The sequence below is a fragment of the Blastomyces gilchristii genome (genome assembly GCF_000003855.2).
Source record: "Blastomyces gilchristii SLH14081 genomic scaffold supercont1.4, whole genome shotgun sequence".
In the NCBI taxonomy this organism is placed as follows: Eukaryota; Fungi; Ascomycota; class Eurotiomycetes; order Onygenales; family Ajellomycetaceae; genus Blastomyces; species Blastomyces gilchristii.
The window spans coordinates 4169851-4188863 of NW_003101679.1; the positions used below are offsets into that span (position 1 = coordinate 4169851).

Genomic DNA, 19013 nt, shown 5'->3' on the forward strand with positions numbered 1-19013 from the left:
GACAGAAACCAGATGGCTTTGGAAAACATTCAAAGTTACGTCCGTTTTTCAGGGGTAGATGCCCTTCATTTTTCGAGTTTCTGTACCATGATGTCTTTCATTTCTTTTTTTTTTTTTTTGAAGTCGGTTTTGCAGAGCGGTTTTAGCGATATCCCGGTAGGCGTACGTTTCCAATTTCACGTTACTTTTTATATATCTCTCTTTTCTCTATTCTTCCATTCTTTGATTTTTGTTTCTATCTCTTTATTTTATTTTATTTTATTGTTTATTTTTTATTTTTTATTTTTTATTTTTTATTTTTTTTGAATTTGTATAACTTTTAACGCGATTCCATGTCGTTCGGATTCCTGAACGATTTCTTATTCAGACCCTACGCTACTACTATTATCCTATCCCCCTCACTTCTTTTCGTTGTCTTGATGATTGGCTAGCCCAAATCTTTCTATTTCACGAGCGGCAAAACGGGGTGAGCATATGTTATGAAGGAAAGATACAATCATGAGATAATAATCAATGCGACAACGTCAATATAACGTCATTGACTAAACAGATTACTTCACATATGATGGAAATATATAACGGACGAGGCCCGTCCCCCTATCATATATTTGCCGATCGATTATCATGAAATGCTGCTCATCCTCATCCATACCCTTTCCCTAACATCAGAGAATGGGAAGGGGAAAATCAGCACAAAAGGAACAATCATGATCAGAGCAAGAGCAACAGATCCCTGGGCATACATACTACTGCCCTACTTCAAGAATGATCCGTTTGTCTTCGCAAGCTGCTCATCATAATACCCCTGGAAAGCCAACCAACCCTTATCCGGGCCACCAACCTGCTCCGCCGTTACCTCCGCTTCTTCCTCGCCAATCAAAATCTTCTTATACCCAGACCCAGCTGCCGCCGCATCCGCCAACAGCTGCGCATGACACGTCTTGTCCAGACTAATAAACCAAAACGCCGCCTCATCCACACTCTCGCCAACCGTCAGCAGCCCATGATTCTGCAAAATCACCGCCTTGCCATCCCCTAGCGCGCGGGCGATATTAATGCCCTCTTCGCGGTCCAGCACCACGCCGCGGAATTCGCCGTAGACGGCGTGGGATTTGTAGAAGCGCAGCGCGTCCTGGGTCATCATGTCGAGTTCGCGGCCGAAGACGGAGAAGGCTTTGCCGTAGACGCTGTGAGCGTGGCAGGCGGCGTTAACGTTGGGACGGGCCTTGTGAATCTCGGAATGGATGGCGAAGGCAGCTGAGTTTATGGGCTCGGTGCCGATGACGACGTCACCGTCTTCGTTGACTAGGATTAGGTCTGAGACGGATATTTGGGAGAAGTTTTGGGAGAGTGCGTTTAGCCCTGTTTGCGTTCTTTGGGGTTAATGTTGTTTTGTGGTGGGGGTGTATTTTGGGTCTTGGCAAGTAGAGGGCAGTAGATTTGAGATATACATAGTCTCATTTCCATAATGAGACCCTCGCACCCCTTCACATTTATGCTTCCTCCCTTTCCCTATATGCGGCCGCCAAGGAATAGGGGAAATGGGGAAATTGGCGAAGACAAAGCAAGAGTGGAGAAAACGTACAAAAATGATCCGTCAAAATCGGATCTCTGACAGAGATGTGGCCCGCCACACCTTCATCGAAGCCGCGATCAGCAAAAACCCGAAACGCCGCTGCCAGATGCTGCTTGCGGTAAAGGCGCTCTTCCTCTAGGCTGTTGAATTTGGGATATTGCCTGATGTTTAGCTGCTGGCCGGTCACTGTGCGATTGCGCAGCTGGACCTGCTCAATGGCCGCTCCAGGCTTTTGCTCTTGCTGGGAGCTGGCGTTTTTGTTCGCGGGAACAATCGGGTTGGTGAGATCTTCTCTGACGACGGAAGGGCCCATGGTTTATTCTTTTTACTTTTCTCTTTCCTTGGATTCTTTTTTCTTCGCGTTTCACGCGCAGTGGTTTGCTTTTCGTCTACGCATGTACGTAATGTATGGATGCAATTATCGAGAATTATCATAACAAGTATAAAATGTACTACATCCCTTTCCCCCCGACCCCACCCGCCGATATATATATACGTACAGATTTGATTCTCATCCATCTCGCTTATCCCCACACCCCACTAAGAATGAGAGGTTGAGGGAGGGGAAGAGAGAAGCAAAAGGGAACAGAAGGAAGTGGAGAAATAGACCCGAAATACGTTTATTAGCCGCAGTCTTCCCAATAACCGCGGAACCCAATCAACACTGCCAGTTCTTTACTGGGAAACGGCTAGTGTCAAGGATTCCCCCGGTAGTTTACCAATGGGGTTCTTTTGATTTCATGTTCCTTCCAGGCTTTCGGGCGACGCCAGGAATCCGGGGTTTTGTTCTGGAGGATATCCGAAAACCTTGTTGGAAAAGACCGATTTTGCCGGCAACTATAAAGTTTCGGCTCCTCTGTTTTGTTTTCTTTTTTTCGGGTTTTTTGGCGGGATGAACTAACTAGTTACTTACTGTACGGAGTACCTGGATATTCTTGGGACTTTGGGCGCCCCGGGTTGATTTTGTGGGGTTCCTAAGCTAGTTATATTTACCCATTTCTATCTTTAAACGTGATATAATTTGGAAGCGATTGAATATTCCAACCGATGTAAATGGAATATTGAATCTGCTACATACTCCGTATATGTATATATTTTATCACTTATTTCTATTGGTTTTGAATAAGCGGTGACGTCGCTTCCAAGGTTGTTTTTCGTCTTCTGGATCTCGAAGATATGGCTGTTGGATCCCTGCCCTGCTCAAGGGTCGTTTGAGTACCCGCATCAGCACAATGATATTCTAAAAAAGTTGTTTCCCTGGGGAGGTAGTATATTTGGGAATTCCTTATTACTATAGGTATTCTCCTGTTGTAGCCGATGGAGTTGCAGATCTTTCCTGAGAGGGGATCTGGTACGGAATTTTAGCTATGCGAGGGGACAAAGACAAGAATCATCATATGCCATTTGTGACCACTATCGCAGCCTGTGAACAAGACAAATACGGATCTCAATGGAGTATATATTCTTTGTCGTCTGCTTTATTCCGCATTTTCCATTGTTCAACCAACTACGCCGTCGTTGCCTAGGCTGTTCATGTGTGCTGGACCTCGGCATTTCCGAATCGCATTTCAGCTCAGGAGGCGACAAAACCGCCAACAATAAATTTATAACTGAAATCTATCTCCTGCGACAATCGTTTGTTTTGTTTCTAGGATTTCTGAGGCTGGTGGGAAATTGATCGTTTTGTGCTTGTATATGTTACCTCAAGCAATCGTCTTTCTTCTAACCTCCGTATCCCCCACTCTTCCCGGTCATCGTCCCGCCATACAACCGCCGCCATGAAAGTTACACTCTTTGAACCTCCGCCGCAGGACCCGTCCAAGTCTCACATAGAGAATATCCTCGAGCTGACCCCTGTATCCGACATTGGGCCGGTAAGAATCAATGAATAAACCCGTTCGAGCAAAGATGAGCCGGCCATGTCCAGTGCATGGAATGCCACTTCACTCATAGTTACTCTACCGAAAGGCGCTAACTAAATTTTTGTCCAGGACGTATTTACAAACACCCGGCCACTATGGCATCCCCCTGGTGCGCGCGGAATTTACGGCGGTGCTGCTATTGCCCAGTGCCTTGCTGCCGCCCAGTTAACCGTTGGGCCTGAATTCTCTCCGCATAGCATGCATTGCTACTTCGTGTTGGCCGGCGACTCTGAAATCCCCGTCGTATACCATGTCGAACGTGTTCGGGAAGGACGATCTTTCGCAACTCGTACCGTACAGGCACGCCAAAGGGGCAAACCCATTTTCACAACCACGATAAGTTTTGACCGTGAGGGAGGCGGCGGCGTGAAAAAGGTTGAGCATAGTACACAGAAACCGGACGTGGCGCTGCCGCCGGCGAATGGAAATACTGTCGACAGAGGCCCTTTTGAGACGAGAAGAGCGGGAATTCTTAATAGTATGTTTATAGAGAGAAAAAAGGGCTTCTTTTTTTATCTCCCAGACTTTATATTTGGAGCCAAAACTAACTCCCTCCAGGGACTTCTCCCCGTGCAGAACAAAAAGCCATCCACCAGTTCATCCGTGCACGCTGTACCATCACTGGCGGGCGCAAAGCTCACCTTTCCGCTCTCGCATACATGTCCGATAGCTATTTCATCGGCACCGTTGCGCGGGTCCAAAACATCCCTCGCTTCGAGTCCCCTAAAGCTCTAAAAGCAGCTATCTCCAAGCTGAAAAATCCCTCTGATCTGGACATCGAGGAAATAGAGAGATCCACCAGGGAGCTTGCGCGGCAAGAAGCCGCTGAATTCTCCGCTGGCTATATACAAGAAGATTCTGGTGCTACTTCTCGAGAGCCACCGCGGAAGATGGGCATGATGGTCAGTTTAGATCATACTATTTACTTCCACAGTCGTGGGGGATTTAGAGCGGACGAGTGGCTGTTCACGGAGATGACGAGCCCGTGGGCAGGGGATGAGAGAGGGCTGGTGATGCAAAAGATCTGGGCACAGGATGGGACACTGGTGGCGACGTGTGTGCAGGAGGTGAGAACTTTCGAACTCTTTTCTTCACCCCCGCGCCGGGAAAGATGAGTACCTTTCCAGGCATTTCTATCTATACTAACATGTCAATAATTATTAGGGCGTTGTGCGGCTGAAGCAAGAAACTCCCAGCAAGGCGACTAAACTGTAAAAACATGCAGGGTTATTCCCAACTGACTTTTCTCCTTCCTCTTTTTTACTTTTCCTCTTATGTTTTATATTTGCCGCCCCCCTCTGGTGCGTTCTCCTTTACGCCATTTTTTCTATTTTTTTTTTCTCCTTGATATTGAGTTTATAGACATTTCCGGATAGACGTACTTTACACTTGCGTGTTATTTCTTGTGTGGTTTTTGATATCACCAGACCTTGCATCAACTGCCCTATTCCGCGCGTTTTTTAATATTCTTCTTCTCGGTTTTCTTTTCTTCTGGGCGACTAATACCCGCAGAAAATTGCATCGTCTATCAAATATTTTGGGTGTTGATTAATTTTCTATTATTATTTTCCCATTCCTGTCTATCCATCGAAGTATATGTTTACACTGCAACCTCTCACATACATTATCTACCACAACGTTGCTTATTACGGCGACTTAAAACAGGGCCATCTTCACTGCGCCTGGCATACTAGGTAAGTGAGCTTGCGAGAGGAGCAAGCTTCGGGCTTGCAAGTTTCTCATGTCTACCCCAGCTCACGTTCGAGGTGTCCCGCAAGCCAAACGTTGTCTTCATACCCCCAGGATAACGTGCAAATATACCACCGTGGCCGGGGTAACCTGGAAACTTGCAGCCAGAAGTCCTGCATGCTCTCGGATGCCTCGCGGAAGAGCATGATGTGGAAGGTATACTGAATCTAGGCCAAAATCAGCAAGCACAAGCCATTCCCGCTGTAGAAGCCGTGTCAGTATCAACATCAACATCACAGCTTTGACGACTACCGACCGGGATACGTTCTATATTTCGCTTAGGCTACAATCTGTTTCCCAGAATCAAGTGATCCGGTGCTTGTAACCGGAGCATCCCCCTTGGCATGTCACTCTTAAGGTTCTGAAAACATTGATATCCGGCATGCCCTACAATCCGCGCTTTCGGGCACTGCGCCTACACAGCAGTGCCTTCTCCGTCATATCCTTGATATCGACGCAGATGGTGCGCTTTTTTTTTTTTTTTTGTTTTCATTGCGCGTACCCTTTGTATATACAATTTCCTAGTCCCTGGTGGAGCTAGGTAAAAATGGGTGGGGAATGAGAAGCAATACGCTGAGTTTTCGCTGGTTCATCAAGTTCACACGCACGGAAACGCATTGAAATTGCATATGTCGGTGGCACTTTGAAGAGTGAGTTCAGACATAATGATTTGTCGAAAACGGCTATTCTCTGCAGTGGTAGGCGAATGTGTCAGGATCCTGAAAATCTCATCCTAGCTTCCCTAGAAACGCTCGCTTAGTATTGCGGGACGTGTGTATGTATGTACATACATCATTTAAATCAGGTTGAAGGAGGTACTTTAACCGTGACAACGTACACAGGATTTTTTCTTCCCTTCTTTCTTTCTGTTCCCTTCGTCTACTTTGGTGAATATTGACCGGAGAAGAATGGACTTTGCGCGTTCTCACTCATCCATTGCTGCCTCATCAGCATTTGTATCTCGCACAGGGAGCCCTAGAGCACATATCACAGAGAGATATGTATATCCCGAAACAAATTGTCCCGCCTGTAACCTATCCTATATTACGGATCTCAGTGACATGGTCTGCAGTGCCTTACTTCCTCACGGACCTCAATCCTCTACCACACAAAAGAAAGAAATGGAAGGGAGATGAGCTGGGGGGAATGTTTAATCAAAACGCGGCTTTCCATCTTTCTTACAATCCTCAGAATGTCTCATCCTCAAGATATTCTACCCCACACATGGTTATCACTGTACTCCAAAACATTTTGAATGTGTAAACCAGGGGAGACTTGCATTAGTACGGCACTTTTTTTGGGGGGTTTTCAGCGTAAAACTTAATTCCACTTCATACTCATTACGCAGTATAGATACGATACACACCCATTACATTAGTCCTAATGTAGTTAGTATATTACTGTATAAAATTTAGTCAGACTTGGCTTTCTGACTATGAGCATCTCTCATAGGTGTAAGTCCTTGCACCTACTAGGAATTTATCTTGAAATTCTGGTACCGGATTCAAATTGCTCCAGCCCGCACTTCCAATATTTAGGGGCTTAGGTCCTAAAAGATTAGGCACTAAATAGTCAGGAGGCATGGTATCCTCTTTACCGCTTAAATTACTAGCGTGTGCAAGGCATATTTTTCCACGCCTGAGTACTCTACTCCGAACGCAGTATACAGTCCGTACTAGATTGTGAGACACATCCTGCTTGCTATGTAGCTGTCAATTTCTTCAAAAACACAGTAATAATAGATTACAGAATTCAGACTCTAGTTTTCTTATTAGAAATAGATATTTGTATAATAATAACTGTAAAGAATCAAGAATTATAGGCATAATTCATTGATTTACTATAAGATCAATATTATTCAATTCTTCTTATTAATAATATTTATGAAATCAATTCTCTTTAAAATGAATTCCTCAAAAGCAGATTTTATCAGCAGCTTAATAGCACAAGTATTATTTAGCACTAGAAGGAGGTATATTTGATTTCAAGTCAAGATTCGCAACTATGACACTCCTGATCTCCAGCAATGCAAAGAGAGAACTGCTCACTTGCTCCAGAATCCCGGCGTCTCAAATCCAAAGACCATATCGGGTGGTCTTGAGTATTGATCATACCAATAAGTGTGTTCCTTTGAAAAGTAAGCGTAAAACTCAGGATAGGACAGCACATCCATGTACATCCATCCCACATCCTGATAGTGCTCTGCCGTACGACCATCCTCAAATCCTGGATATATAGTGTACCATCTCTTCTCTGGCTCCAAATGGCCAAAGTCTCTTCTAAGAATCTTCACAACAGGCAAGCCCATATGATTCAATGACTCGAGACAGATATCATCGACAAAAAGGCAAAAATTATATCGAGCACCAAAGAGACCACTAAAGAAGCAGAGGGTTTCAGCACATGAATTTAATTCATCATGGCCTTCATTCCGCTGTATAACAGCGAGGTTAATTTTTTTTCCAGTTTTGCTGTATGGACTCTCTTTGGGAGCTCGCCAACAACCTAGGAGACCCAGTGGTCGCGAATTTCATGAGGTGTTGCCCCATCGAATTGAGACTGATCATCCATCAGAAGTAGATTATGACGGGCGAGTACGCGGTCTTTGAGAGGCCGTCGTGGTTTCAGGTTCTCGGGGACTGGCTTCACCATAGTCTGAATCTCGCTGATCATTCGCTGCGATGCTTCCTCGTTTGCGTAAGAAGTCCGATCGATACAACACAAATCCTCAGGGAGCATCGTCTTTGACGTGACCTAGCCAAAGTGACGATCCAATTTCCTTATAGCACCTTGTCTTGCTCTTCACGCAACCGCTTGTCCAGGTCACTACCATGGTACGGAGGCGAATGGATCGTCCGGATTCCAGGGGTTTTGACCGTATGTATAGGATTACTGTTGGAAGCAGATGATAGCGTTGTCCACATCGTTGGCAACTCGTCCATGACAGAGAGACTAGTGGAAGACTGGCGGCGAGGACAACGTCTTGAATTTATAAAAGAAACAACTTTTGAACGAAGAAATGCCATGGAGAAATTGCTGCAGAAGTAGTATTCTGTGGACTCAAGTTCTTCCTTTGTGGGTAACTTATTGGGACTGACAGCAAAGTCCTTGTCAAAAACGCGACGGCTCGTGGGCAAACCAGAAGACGAGCTAAGAATTAAATTACTTAGCCTGGCTATTCCTTCTTCCTTTTCTGAGTCCTTACAGCGTTTCATTTTTACAAATATTCTATAATTTTATCTGTAAACATTGTTTATTTATATTGTTTTTTCATTTCTTATAGTAATTCTTCTTTTTTCCCCTCTCATTCTATAGGTTCTGGGGCACGTGACACGTCTTTCCAGGCAAATCCAACCTCATCTCTCCAGACAGAATAGTTGTTAATCATATCACAAGAATCAAAAATGCTTCACTGGGCTTTCTAACACTGGAACATGTGATGATAATGCAGATATAAACTCTTTGCATCATGCTGAAACCCCGTTGTAGCTTTTATTTCTTTTGGCTACAGCTATTTTGCTCCCTCCCTTGTTTCCATCCACTCAATCACAGCAGACCCCCAATGATCCCTCCCCTTATATTTCCCTATAGCATCTGGCCAACTTTTTATTTCCGTCACAAGGTTTTTCAATTCTTCTAACGGCAGCTCCTGAAGGCGCGTTAGACTAGTTTTGACTCCAAACACTATGGCCCTGGACTTGGATAATCTTCGAAACGTCTGTCTTTCGCGACGAATAAGAATATCCTTTGCGCGCGGTGTGACATCTTTGTGGCCTAGCCCAACGGGCTGGAAAAGGATCGAACTCAATGATTCACCGGGTTTAGTTACCTGAATAAAGTAGCTTGACCGCTCCATAGGCGAGTCAACTGCTAGCCGTGATAAGAATCTTCAGCGAAATTAGTTGAACTGTACTCTTCTCTGGACGATCTAGGGACGGGCATGACAAACTTATTGACAGAAAATTCAATTTCCTTATGCCATAGAGGGACAGGCCCATGCATTTGAGCAATGGTATATCCTATTCGCTCCTTGGCACACCATCCAACTGGGAATAGGCTGGCAGTTGCGGCGCTTGCTTGCTGTCAGCAGATGGCCCATACGCTGAGTATAAGCTAATTGGACTTACAGGTAGCTCTGTCCGCTGTCATTCTCCAAAACAATGCTGAAGTCTTCCATCGCAAGTCGAGCTGCAACCTCGAGCGGCTCTAAGCCATTGGTAGGATCCCGGAGGCAGAACACCTCGCCGGTTTTTGTGATCCTTACTGCATCATTTTCTAGTGCAAATATTGCCGGATAACGACCGCATAGATATGTCGCGACTTCATTCAGCAATTCCTCACACGCATGCCGGGCTTCGGGGAGACATTGGAACACTTTGCTTCTTTGAGTCCGAAAAAGGACATCACGCAACTTGTGCTGCTCGATATAGTTCTTGTCGATAGTCAACCAGTTGTGTTGATCAAGGCGCTTGAGGCCCATGTTGGTGCGATACGTGGCCCTACCCTTGATTTGTTCGACAGGATAGGGAGTCAGGTTTTCCAAATCTAAGCTTTCTTTTCTCGTTCCCTCTTTGGATTTCAGGAGCTGCCGGATAATATCACCGAGGAGGATAAGAAGGGGAAGGAGAAGGAGCTGCCAAATGATTTCCATATTGACCTGCCATGCGTTGATATCAATCTCCCACAGAATTGGACACAGCTTGATGGATGCGCGATTACTCAAAATCATGGGCTCAGGGGTAAGTCGACAAGCCTTGCTAGGCTGTGTTATGAGTGTTAAGATCTCTATTTTTATGCGAATTACTGAGATAATATTCTCAGTGGATTGATCATTCACGTATGAAAATAACTGGAAACTTGGAGTACTAGACTCCTCCTGCTCCGTTTTTGCTTTTTTCCTTCTAGGTTTGCTTCCCTAAAATCTAGGGGATATTGCCGACGTCCCAGACAACCCGAATATTAAAATACTCTCTACTAATAGGATTACTATGGATTTTCGGCGGCCACTGCGGGACCAATTCTTTCAATTCTTTCCAAGCTTGATATGCATAATTCCGACATCTCAGTTTGAAATCGAATGACAGCACTCAATCCGCAAGAGTCCGTACGCTAAAAGGCCCTGCATTACTTTTGTGGACCCTACGCAGCGCCAGAGATCCTGCTTAAAGTTTAATATTGTCTTGTTTATCACATTAGTTTGGCTTCTCTGCGCTGAAAAATAATGACGTTCATGGCAATGAGATGTGCGTGTGATAGAACAACCTATCACACAAAAAAGTGCTACAGACTTTTTTAGGAGGAATGAATGTCGCAAAAAAAAACAAATCAAATGCCGATGACAAACTACGAGGATTGATCCGCACCGTTACCATCGTGCCGGTCCCGTTTTTCTCATATGAGCTCTTTTTTACGCCATTCCTCATTCTCTGTATTTTTATCTTCCCCGCATCGTCTTTCACTGGAAGGCGCGGTTGCCGCCACTTGGCCCTTCTTCATGATCCCCAATTATTAATGGGTATCAGTGAAAAAATTGGATACCGGCGGAGTCATTTGCATTTTTTTAAGGTCGGTTATCCAAAAATACCCACTTATCATTATGGTTCGTTCGTTTCCCTCAGCTGCTATTGCATTTCGCTAGTTAAGCATCCAATTATTACAGATCAGAAACATTAGGCCGATGGCTATCTAGGCCCCAAGCTGGGGCAGGCTACTGGCCTCCTTGTACTGTACATACTGCGTAGTAGGCTCTCATTTGTAGCGCGCTAATTAGTGCAGAATCAAAAACTTTAAAAAGTTTCCACCCTACTCCAGCGGTTCCTCGCCAATAATGCCTTCCACGATCGCCAGAACAAAAAGTATCGCCGAGCGCCCAGGCACGTTTTCAATGGCGGCGCTCGGAACAATGCCCCCACAACAACCTCGAATCCAGACCCTGAATACGTCAACTTTAACCCAAAAGTTCTTTTCCTGCGACCATCACTAGATCGGACTCTGCAGGCACAGAAAAAGAAAGGAAGCACAAGGCGCCTACTTACGCAAGCAGCGTCGAACTGAACAAAAAGGGAGGCTGATGAAGCAAAGCTCATCGGTATCACTCGGCTCACATGAAGGCTGGATACTGCCCTGTTCGAGCCCGCTTTCTCAACTCTTTCGTGATTGTGCCTGATAGCATTTTCGTCACTCCGTGCGGGTAATGGGATAAATGATTTTCATCCTTTGGTCTTCGGGGCTAGAAGGTTGGAAACATATAAGTTACTCATTGACCAGAAACAGCTAGAACCTGGAAACGCCGAATTTCTGTGCCGTGCGCTCGCTCGCAAATTTCCAACAACCTTGGAATCGGAATCGTTACATGAAGACCACGTTTGAAGAACCAGTGATTTAATTAACTTTTCTTTGTCTCCTGGATGACTTTCCTGCCAATCGATCCGAGCCATCCCGGCTCCAGAGAAAGAACGTTTACCGCTTGTTGAATAAATTCATGAAAAAAGAAGAAAATAGCATAGACCGCCATTCCGTTTGTGACAATCAAATTTATGTATGCAAATACTTTGAGCTGACATTCTGATAATCGTCCAAGAACTAATATTCAAGGGTTAGTACCCCACCACATCGGACTCCAAAGGAAATAAATTTCAATCTGATCACATTATATGCTCTCAACGCGAATGCTGCTTACAATTGTATGGAGAGTGACTTAGAGCCTTGAATGATTTTAGGCTATCGTTAGGATTCACAGAGCAATATTGACGGACCTTGCTTGAACTCGAGGTACCTGAATCTTGCGCGGCTTTTGAAAATGACAGCCGTCGTTTGACTTGCGTTGCTTGTCTCTCTTATCGGGATTGGCGAGTATCAAATCATAATAACGGTGGCGCGCGTCCATCGACTTCCAGGTATATTTCTTTTTTCTCTCTCTGTCTCGACCAATTCCAGTCTGCGCGTAAGTGGGGAGAGAAACGCGAGAAAGTGGATATTTCTGCCAGCCAACCACGGAGCCTGGAGTAATGACTTGAGAACTTCAGCCATAATCTCTCGATGAGCTTTCAACTCTGTTCTGATTGAGTCGTGTTAGCTTTGAGGAGTTTCAACCGGACAAGCCCCACTTGGCCTACGGGAATGAAAGAGGAGTTCATTTTCCGTGTTCCCTTTCTCATATCCCCTCACCTCCCGTATTATCATTATCTCTCCTCTCTGAGGCCCAGAGAATTTCCTTGGGAGCTATCAATATCATAAGAATCCTGCAGAACCCGAACCTGGGCTGTGTATTCCCAGAAGAGTGCGATGTCACAAATTTGTCAGGTTTCCTTTGACATCCTTCCCTTCATTTTCTTACCCCCTGTTAACATTTATTTTCTCCATTCTGACTTCATTTAAATCAGTCCGAAGTATTAACCGTGAGGTTGTAAGCAATTGTGGAATACATGTACATGTACGTCTGCAGACGATTATCAAATGCACCCAATCCTTGCAACACTCTTTTTAGACACAAGGCGAGAATGTATACATCCCATGTTAACCAGCAGCCCCTTTCGTAGTCCTTTGAAAATTTTGTCCCCCCAAACACACTTCTTCTACCACATTTTCTTAGACTATCCTTTGATATACAAATTGTATTTCCCATGAAATAATAGAGTCAATGATAACCTAGAAGAGACTATGAATTGCGGTTTCAAACTAAGTTCAATATTCGCTACCCAGTAATACCGCCGCTGCCGCTCTTACCGAACCTCTCTCATAGAAAGATTATTCAAGCATTGCTCTGTGGGTAATAAGGTACATACATAGATCAATAGATAAGATAATTGCGTTTATAGTCGCACATTCGAATGAATATTGAACGATTTATCATGTTGTGCTTAATTTCCGCTTTTTATATCTATATATAATCTTCAAAACAATTTTAAAACCTAGGGAGACATGTATAGTATTCTTATCATATTTGAGGTCACTATTCTACATGTATGTCCTTTACCTGGTGCAATGTGGATGGATCCACCGCATAATATATATATCCATAAGGAAACAAGTCAAGACCCCCTCCACATTTAAATTATTTGTCAACTAGGAATATCTCCAAATCCATAGCTTACTTCAGCTTGCTTGCCTCAACGGCAACCTTGTCCCGCCCCGTCCTGTGCTCTCTATTTTCATAAAGGCAAATGAAAACACGTCTCGATTCCGTAGAGCCAAATCTAGGTTTTGGACCATAAAACTCGATCTACTCCAAGCAGTGCGAAATTGCTCCAGGATAACATGACATTCAACCTGTAGAGAGGCGACACCAAAATGTTTACCAGATCTTTTCGTGGCGAGCCACCTGATCTGTTTCCAAGGCTTGTTCACGGTTGCCCACAAGGCTCTGAGATCATCCTCGCCTGTGTAGACAGGTGATGGTATCAGCATTGTTCCCGGTGGGAACGATGCGCATTGTAGAAGGAAAAGCTAACTAGCTCATGTAATCCCCCCTCCCCGCAACAATTTTCTAACAAAACTAAACCCCATTTGATGATAAAGAAGGGGGTATAGAACAACATGAAGCTGACTTTTTATCGGTGGCACTGCATGCCCAGATGATTCGTACATTCCAAGCCGTACTACTACGAGATAAAAGCACGGTCGATGAGCGTTGATATGTTGATAACGTATTTGCCTAATCTAGGAATTTAGCCTCGCCAGAAAAGTCATACCATTTTACAGTATAACACTGCTGGAGCGGAAATATCAGGGTATAGAAAAGACCATCACTCGAAGGTGCCCAGGGGATTATGGGGATATTATATTAGTGTGTATCTGCAACGGACGATATACACATCTCATCTCGGCGTGAAAGCATCCACACATTCACTTCAAACGACGCGTGCCTAAAGAGACGATGTTCAAGACGAACATTAAGGAGCGACATTGTGTCAACGAGACCTTGGAGGTGGAACAAAAGGGCAACCTTCCGCGTTGGCTTTGAGAATGAGTGAGTCCCACTTGCACAGGTGGCTCTGTGACGATGGCGATCTCTCCTTTACAAAGCAAGAAGGGGAGAAAGGGTGGAAGAAGTGTTAGAATTGAATCGTGTCTATTTATTACCCTGGAAAGTATATAACAAGCATGTCAGATAGAACAAGTAACGACAAGCCAAAAGAAGAAGAAAAAAAAAAAAAAAAAAAAAAAAAAAAAAAAAAAAAAAAAAAAAAACAGAAGCATAGCTGGAGGAACTGTCATCAGAGAAAATTGAAAACCTGCTAGCACTGATAGCGCTGAAATTTGACAGAAAAAGTTCTCTCTGTTTAAACAAAATTACTGGCTCGTCGGTTGAGAAAAAAAAAAAAAAAAAAGAAGGGGTTAGAACGAAATACCACACACAGAAGGGAATATACCAAATAACAAGCAAAAAAAAGAGGTATAATGGTGAACATGCAAGTTTGCTACCTCCAAAGGGGGGAGTAATACGAAAATATAGAATATCAAAGGCAAAAGAAATGGCACATGCGGAGAAATTTTGCAGATAAAAAGTGAGTAAATTGTTTTTCGAGGCCGAGTAATTCATCAAAATTTGGGGAGGGCTTACACATGTAAAACCGCTGGTAAGTGTCAAACCATGATAATAAAAAAAGATCTGAGGTTCAAATATGATAAAATCCATATCTGTGTCGTTTTAAATGTTTGTTATTGTAATGGTGAGAGAGTAGGGGGAGGTAAGTGGCAGGCTGGGTGCCGTCCAGAGGTCGAGAGTTGGGGTATTCAAGGAAAATTCATCGTCATGTCGTTAGGTGTTCGTTTTTGCTGTTTACGGACTGGACTCTCTCCCTTTGTCGGCGGGCGTATTTCAATGGAATCAGGCTGCAAGGAGCAGCAGTAGTAATGGAGTCATCTATCTGAACCTTGCTGAACAACGTCCCATGACCTCACCTTGGCAGACGAGTTCGGCGTTGAATTCGCTTCCATCCAGTGTGAGGTAAATATCGAAGTAGACGCGATAGAACGTTCCTTGTGGGGTGTCCATCCGCTCAAAATCTTTCTCGAGATTCTTTCTAGAAAGGTCTGACGTAAGTGTAACAACCTCCTTGATTCCTGTTGGAGAGTTTAATTTTAGTATTTATGAAGGTCTCAAAATGCCGTTGCGTTTCAGCATGCAAACAACGGGAGTGATATAAATAGAGATACGTACGCGGATCCTTTGTGTATTCTGGACAAACGTCTTCATCGCAAGCGTACAGAATATCCTCATACATCAATGTCGCGCCAGGAGCCACTTGCCGGAAGAAGCTAACTTTGACAGGTTCTCCAATTTTGACGCGCTCCCCTTTTTGGACGAAAATTTGTCGAGTATATTTGCACCGATCTTTACCGTCGAGACTAGGGACACGGTACTGCTCTGGATGGTGGCCTTCCTTGAACGGCTGTAGCGTCGCCATCAAATAATGACGACGAGCAACACGAGAGGTGACCACGCGCTCAGTAATTCCAGCCGTGACAGCACCCTTGACAATTGCAGAAACGGAATCCATTGGGCGAACCACCTTGGACTGGAACTGAGGAGGGACATGGAGTTTGATCTGTTGGAATAGATATTCAGAGGCACCAAAACCGCCAACGACAAGAACGTTCTATGAATAAATTAGCCGGGCTTGAAACAATACCGGTAGGGGATAAACCAAGGGGAGAGAGATCTGTATTAGCTTACCTGGAGCGTCCTGTTTTGCGCCTGAATAGCGATAATCTGATTACGCACAAGCTCGAGAATCCTGTTCACGACGGGCTCGAAACATTGAAGGATTTCTTCATTCGTGAAAGTCATATATCCTTCCTCAATACCGGCCTCGGGGAAGTCGGCTTCAATGCCAACATCCACCGCCCATTTCTGACCGTTATTTCGGAAGTCGGCCTTGATTCGGTTCTCGAAGTCCATAATACATTTGGCATAAACTCTTCCTGCAGTTCTTGAACCGTCTGGAAGCTTCATTTTTCTAATTTTTGCCCGAAGGATATTGCTAAAGTTGCGATTAAGAGCAGTTGACCCGCAGGAATCTCCGGAGCCTGCAGTGCACTCAGCCACTGTGAAGGGAGTTTCTTCTTCTACTTCATATGCGATCAAATCGACTGTTCCACCGCCACAGTCAACGATCAAAATTGCATCATGGATTTTGAGACTGAGTAAACCAGCTTTGGCGCAAAACATGGCAGCTGCTTCGGGCTCGGTGATCAAAGTTAGACGATTGTCATTCTCGTCCCGCAAAAATCCAGCCGCGATAGCGGCGGCACGGGTAGCAGCCTTGCCAGCATCATTCCATATAGCGGGAACGGTTAAGAAGTATCGAATATTCCGTTCCTCCCGATTAAACACTTCACCCAAAGTCTTCTGCAATTGATTTCGCATTGCACCGCGTAACTTCATGAGGTAATCCGCGGCAACATCGATTTCTGACTTTCCAGGGGGGAGGGGGGGTAGATTAATTGGATCAATATATGTGTTTCCAGAGAGCATCAACTGTAATTTGAACCATTCCACCTTCTGAACACCTTGCTTCGGGTAACCAGTTGGAGCAAGAGCATCAGCAATATCAGGTCCCCATCCAACAACTTTCTGATACTGGTCGTAGTAAAGGACAGTTGGAATCTACCAAAATTTCCAAAAGCACAGAGGAAAAGTTATGTCAGTCGCCTCAACGTCACGAAATTATACTAGCTTGGGGTAGCAAAGCTGATCAGGATTATAGCAGCCGGGCGAACAACGAGCGGTGTAGCCAGACATACCTTTTGCTTTGCGTGGGCTCCAGCGCCAGGCCATTCCGTGATTATGTCTTCTCGCGCTTCTGTATTGGTAACAAATGCGAACGCGACACCCGAAAACGTGGTCCCAAAATCTATTCCTACAATAAGCTGGGCTTTGCTTCGACCCGTTGCGTCAAGTTCGCCGCCGGTATGTGCGCGTCCATATGTAGATATTGGCTGTTGCTGCATGCCATGAGGGGCATGAGGAGGATAACCTCCGTAACCTGGTGGTTGAGGCGGACCAGCCATTGGGGGGGCAGCTTGGGGATAAGGAACACCAGTGTTGATGGGCGGAGGAGGATGTGCCAATTGTTGCCCTGGGGGCATGGGGCTTGTAGGCCGCCCAGCACCACCAGCATTATAGGTGTAGCTCGGTGGCCGCCCTAGTTGATTGGGATTGTTCATCGGAAGGCTGGCGGACGAAGAGTTGGCACCCGTTGGAGGGGAGGGAGTTGCGCCGTTGGCAGGTGCTGGATTTGGCGGGGTGGCAGTTTTGCGCTTTGATCCAAAACCAAAAGATTTGAATCGGGAGCTCATCACATCCACAAAACTCAAGGGCTGGAAATGACAGACAGGCACTCGTGGGGATTATGGGACAAACGAAGTGAGGTGGTCCAGCGGAGGAGCGGGGGAAAAGGGCGAAGGGGAACTCGCAACCAGAGAAAGGGCTGAGGAAGTTCAACGAGGCTGGGTATTGTATTGGGTATTGGGTGGTATCTGTGTATGATGGCGTAAGTACAGTACGAATCACGAGCAGCACCCCAGAAAACGAGGTCGTATTGAGGTATAATATGGTATTATTGAGTTTGGTAAATTACAGTCGAATTCGGAACGGGCCTGGGCAGCAGTGCGCGGGCGGGCAGCTCAGCAAAAATTTAAAAAAGTAAATAAAGAAGAAGTAAAGCGTTAAATGAAAGTTAACCTTCGCGGGAAGGAAGTCTTCCTGTGTACGGCCTCCTGATGGTGGTCTCTGCCTTATTACCTTTAGAAATACCGTTGTTATCGGATCATTGGATGAGCATGCGAGACTGATCGCTTGGGAGGACAAATCTTGTGCGAACTGCGGGTATTCTCATCCAGGTCTTTTGTTCTTATTTTCCTCTGTCCCTCTTTCCCAGGGTTGCCAATCGGTTTCAATTCCACGAGGATCCTGGCACCAAATGTTGTCTGCGTACTTGACTGGGGTCGGTTGGGTGTGATAATGGGGCTTGTGTCCCCAGCGGGTATGTATTGCAAGCAATCGTGGTCGAGTAGGCGGAGATGAGAAAGGCTTTCCGCTCGCTGTGCTGGAGTTGGAACTGGACCTGAGCAAAAAACGAAAGAAAAGGGAAAATAATTTGACTGAGCAGAGGAACAAAAAATGAGCGGCAGTGCTGCGCTTGGACTAGCAGGAATCCAAGCGAAGAGCCTCAGCGTGTCTGTATTTATTTTTGAAAATTACCTGGGAAGGAGTTATACCAACAGTGGATCATTATTATTACATATGTAAAGCCAGGGAACATCAGCACGGGAAGAGTTCGCTTGTCAGCTTCGGGTATGTATGTATGTATGTATGTATGTATGTATGTATGTATGTATGTATGTATGTATGTATGTATGTATCCTCGACAAATTGGCATTGGGACTACAAGTGCCGTCCCTGCAAACTCGGAGAGAAACTAACATGTCCGAGACGCGATGATTTTCACCTTTGCAAATGGGCCAGAATGACTGGTATTTAATTTTATCCGTTGTGTTCTTTGATATGCTTCCTCTGTCTCTCTTTGTGCAGTTGGCTGACAATCTCAAGTCATCACTTTTTTCCCCCGCGACTAGAAACGTCTACAAATCAATTTCTCTATCAGAAGCAGAGAGTGTGAGGACCGGGACTTTCTTGCTCTCGCCTGTGACACAATACCCCAAATTCTACGTTGCCATTCCTGTTAGGGTGGCTAGCTAGGGAATATTTCCGCTGGGCTGGCGGGAGTGAGCCACCTCGTCTTCTTTAAATCCGGGAGTTG

The 19013-nt window shown here is 45.1% G+C and overlaps 7 protein-coding genes across 8 annotated transcripts; 1 reads left to right on the forward strand and 6 right to left on the reverse strand.

Moving 5' to 3' along the window:
• Positions 1 to 124: 124 nt before the first annotated feature.
• Positions 125 to 2343, reverse strand: BDBG_03068 (class II aldolase/adducin). The gene is made up of 2 exons (XM_031721083.1): positions 1586 to 2343; positions 125 to 1362 (listed from the first exon to the last, which is right to left on the reverse strand). The coding sequence occupies exons 1-2, from the start codon at positions 1887 to 1889 to the stop codon at positions 755 to 757; spliced, it is 912 nt and encodes a 303-aa protein (XP_031577505.1). The 5' UTR covers positions 1890 to 2343; the 3' UTR covers positions 125 to 754.
• On the forward strand, positions 2126 to 6297 carry BDBG_03069 (acyl-CoA thioesterase II). The gene is made up of 4 exons (XM_002626846.2): positions 2126 to 3450; positions 3568 to 3976; positions 4057 to 4565; positions 4663 to 6297. The coding sequence occupies exons 1-4, from the start codon at positions 3355 to 3357 to the stop codon at positions 4711 to 4713; spliced, it is 1065 nt and encodes a 354-aa protein (XP_002626892.1). The 5' UTR covers positions 2126 to 3354; the 3' UTR covers positions 4714 to 6297.
• Positions 6298 to 7291: 994 nt separating this feature from the next.
• BDBG_03070 (uncharacterized protein) lies at positions 7292 to 7986 on the reverse strand (the record flags this gene model as incomplete). Its single annotated transcript, XM_031721084.1, has 2 exons — positions 7292 to 7681; positions 7846 to 7986. The coding sequence occupies 2 exons, from the start codon at positions 7984 to 7986 to the stop codon at positions 7292 to 7294; spliced, it is 531 nt and encodes a 176-aa protein (XP_031577506.1).
• A 528-nt stretch (positions 7987 to 8514) lies between these two features.
• Positions 8515 to 10116, reverse strand: BDBG_03071 (uncharacterized protein). The gene is made up of 3 exons (XM_031721085.1): positions 9375 to 10116; positions 9197 to 9319; positions 8515 to 9134 (listed from the first exon to the last, which is right to left on the reverse strand). The coding sequence occupies exons 1-3, from the start codon at positions 9974 to 9976 to the stop codon at positions 8759 to 8761; spliced, it is 1101 nt and encodes a 366-aa protein (XP_031577507.1). The 5' UTR covers positions 9977 to 10116; the 3' UTR covers positions 8515 to 8758.
• Positions 10117 to 11632: 1516 nt separating this feature from the next.
• On the reverse strand, positions 11633 to 11761 carry BDBG_16744 (uncharacterized protein; the record flags this gene model as incomplete). Its single annotated transcript, XM_031724631.1, has 1 exon — positions 11633 to 11761. One exon carries the CDS (start codon positions 11759 to 11761, stop codon positions 11633 to 11635), a length of 129 nt encoding a protein of 42 aa, XP_031577508.1.
• A 1399-nt stretch (positions 11762 to 13160) lies between these two features.
• BDBG_03072 lies at positions 13161 to 14835 on the reverse strand. 2 transcript variants are annotated; one of them, XM_031721087.1, is made up of 2 exons: positions 14810 to 14835; positions 13161 to 14329 (listed from the first exon to the last, which is right to left on the reverse strand). In XM_031721087.1, the coding sequence occupies exon 2, from the start codon at positions 13651 to 13653 to the stop codon at positions 13342 to 13344; it is 312 nt and encodes a 103-aa protein (XP_031577510.1). In that variant the 5' UTR covers positions 13654 to 14329; positions 14810 to 14835; the 3' UTR covers positions 13161 to 13341. The 2 variants fall into 2 exon arrangements, with proteins under 2 accessions (XP_031577510.1, XP_031577509.1); XM_031721086.1 differs by lacking the exon at positions 14810 to 14835 and having other exon boundaries at positions 13161 to 14583.
• A 277-nt stretch (positions 14836 to 15112) lies between these two features.
• On the reverse strand, positions 15113 to 17550 carry BDBG_03073 (uncharacterized protein; the record flags this gene model as incomplete). Its single annotated transcript, XM_031721088.1, has 4 exons — positions 15113 to 15312; positions 15410 to 15848; positions 15926 to 16858; positions 16996 to 17550. 4 exons carry the CDS (start codon positions 17548 to 17550, stop codon positions 15113 to 15115), a joined length of 2127 nt encoding a protein of 708 aa, XP_031577511.1.
• Positions 17551 to 19013: the final 1463 nt, after the last annotated feature.

Bases quoted from the DNA above. Each gene is read 5' to 3' on its own strand.
- BDBG_03071 (XM_031721085.1), bottom strand. From the start codon at position 9,976: ATGATTTTGAGTAATCGCGCATCCATCAAGCTGTGTCCAATTCTGTGG. The intron at 9,320-9,374 runs GTAAGTCCAATT...ACAGCAAGCAAG, and splicing joins GACAGCGGACAGAGCTACCT to CGCCGCAACTGCCAGCCTAT. The intron at 9,135-9,196 runs GTTTGTCATGCC...ATTTCGCTGAAG, and splicing joins ATTGAATTTTCTGTCAATAA to ATTCTTATCACGGCTAGCAG.
- BDBG_03072 (XM_031721087.1), bottom strand. From the start codon at position 13,653: ATGCTGATACCATCACCTGTCTACACAGGCGAGGATGATCTCAGAGCC.
- BDBG_03069 (XM_002626846.2), top strand. From the start codon at position 3,355: ATGAAAGTTACACTCTTTGAACCTCCGCCGCAGGACCCGTCCAAGTCT. The intron at 3,451-3,567 runs GTAAGAATCAAT...ATTTTTGTCCAG, and splicing joins CTGTATCCGACATTGGGCCG to GACGTATTTACAAACACCCG. The intron at 4,566-4,662 runs GTGAGAACTTTC...AATAATTATTAG, and splicing joins TGGCGACGTGTGTGCAGGAG to GGCGTTGTGCGGCTGAAGCA.
- BDBG_03068 (XM_031721083.1), bottom strand. From the start codon at position 1,889: ATGGGCCCTTCCGTCGTCAGAGAAGATCTCACCAACCCGATTGTTCCC. The intron at 1,363-1,585 runs GTACGTTTTCTC...GAACGCAAACAG, and splicing joins GATTTTGACGGATCATTTTT to GGCTAAACGCACTCTCCCAA.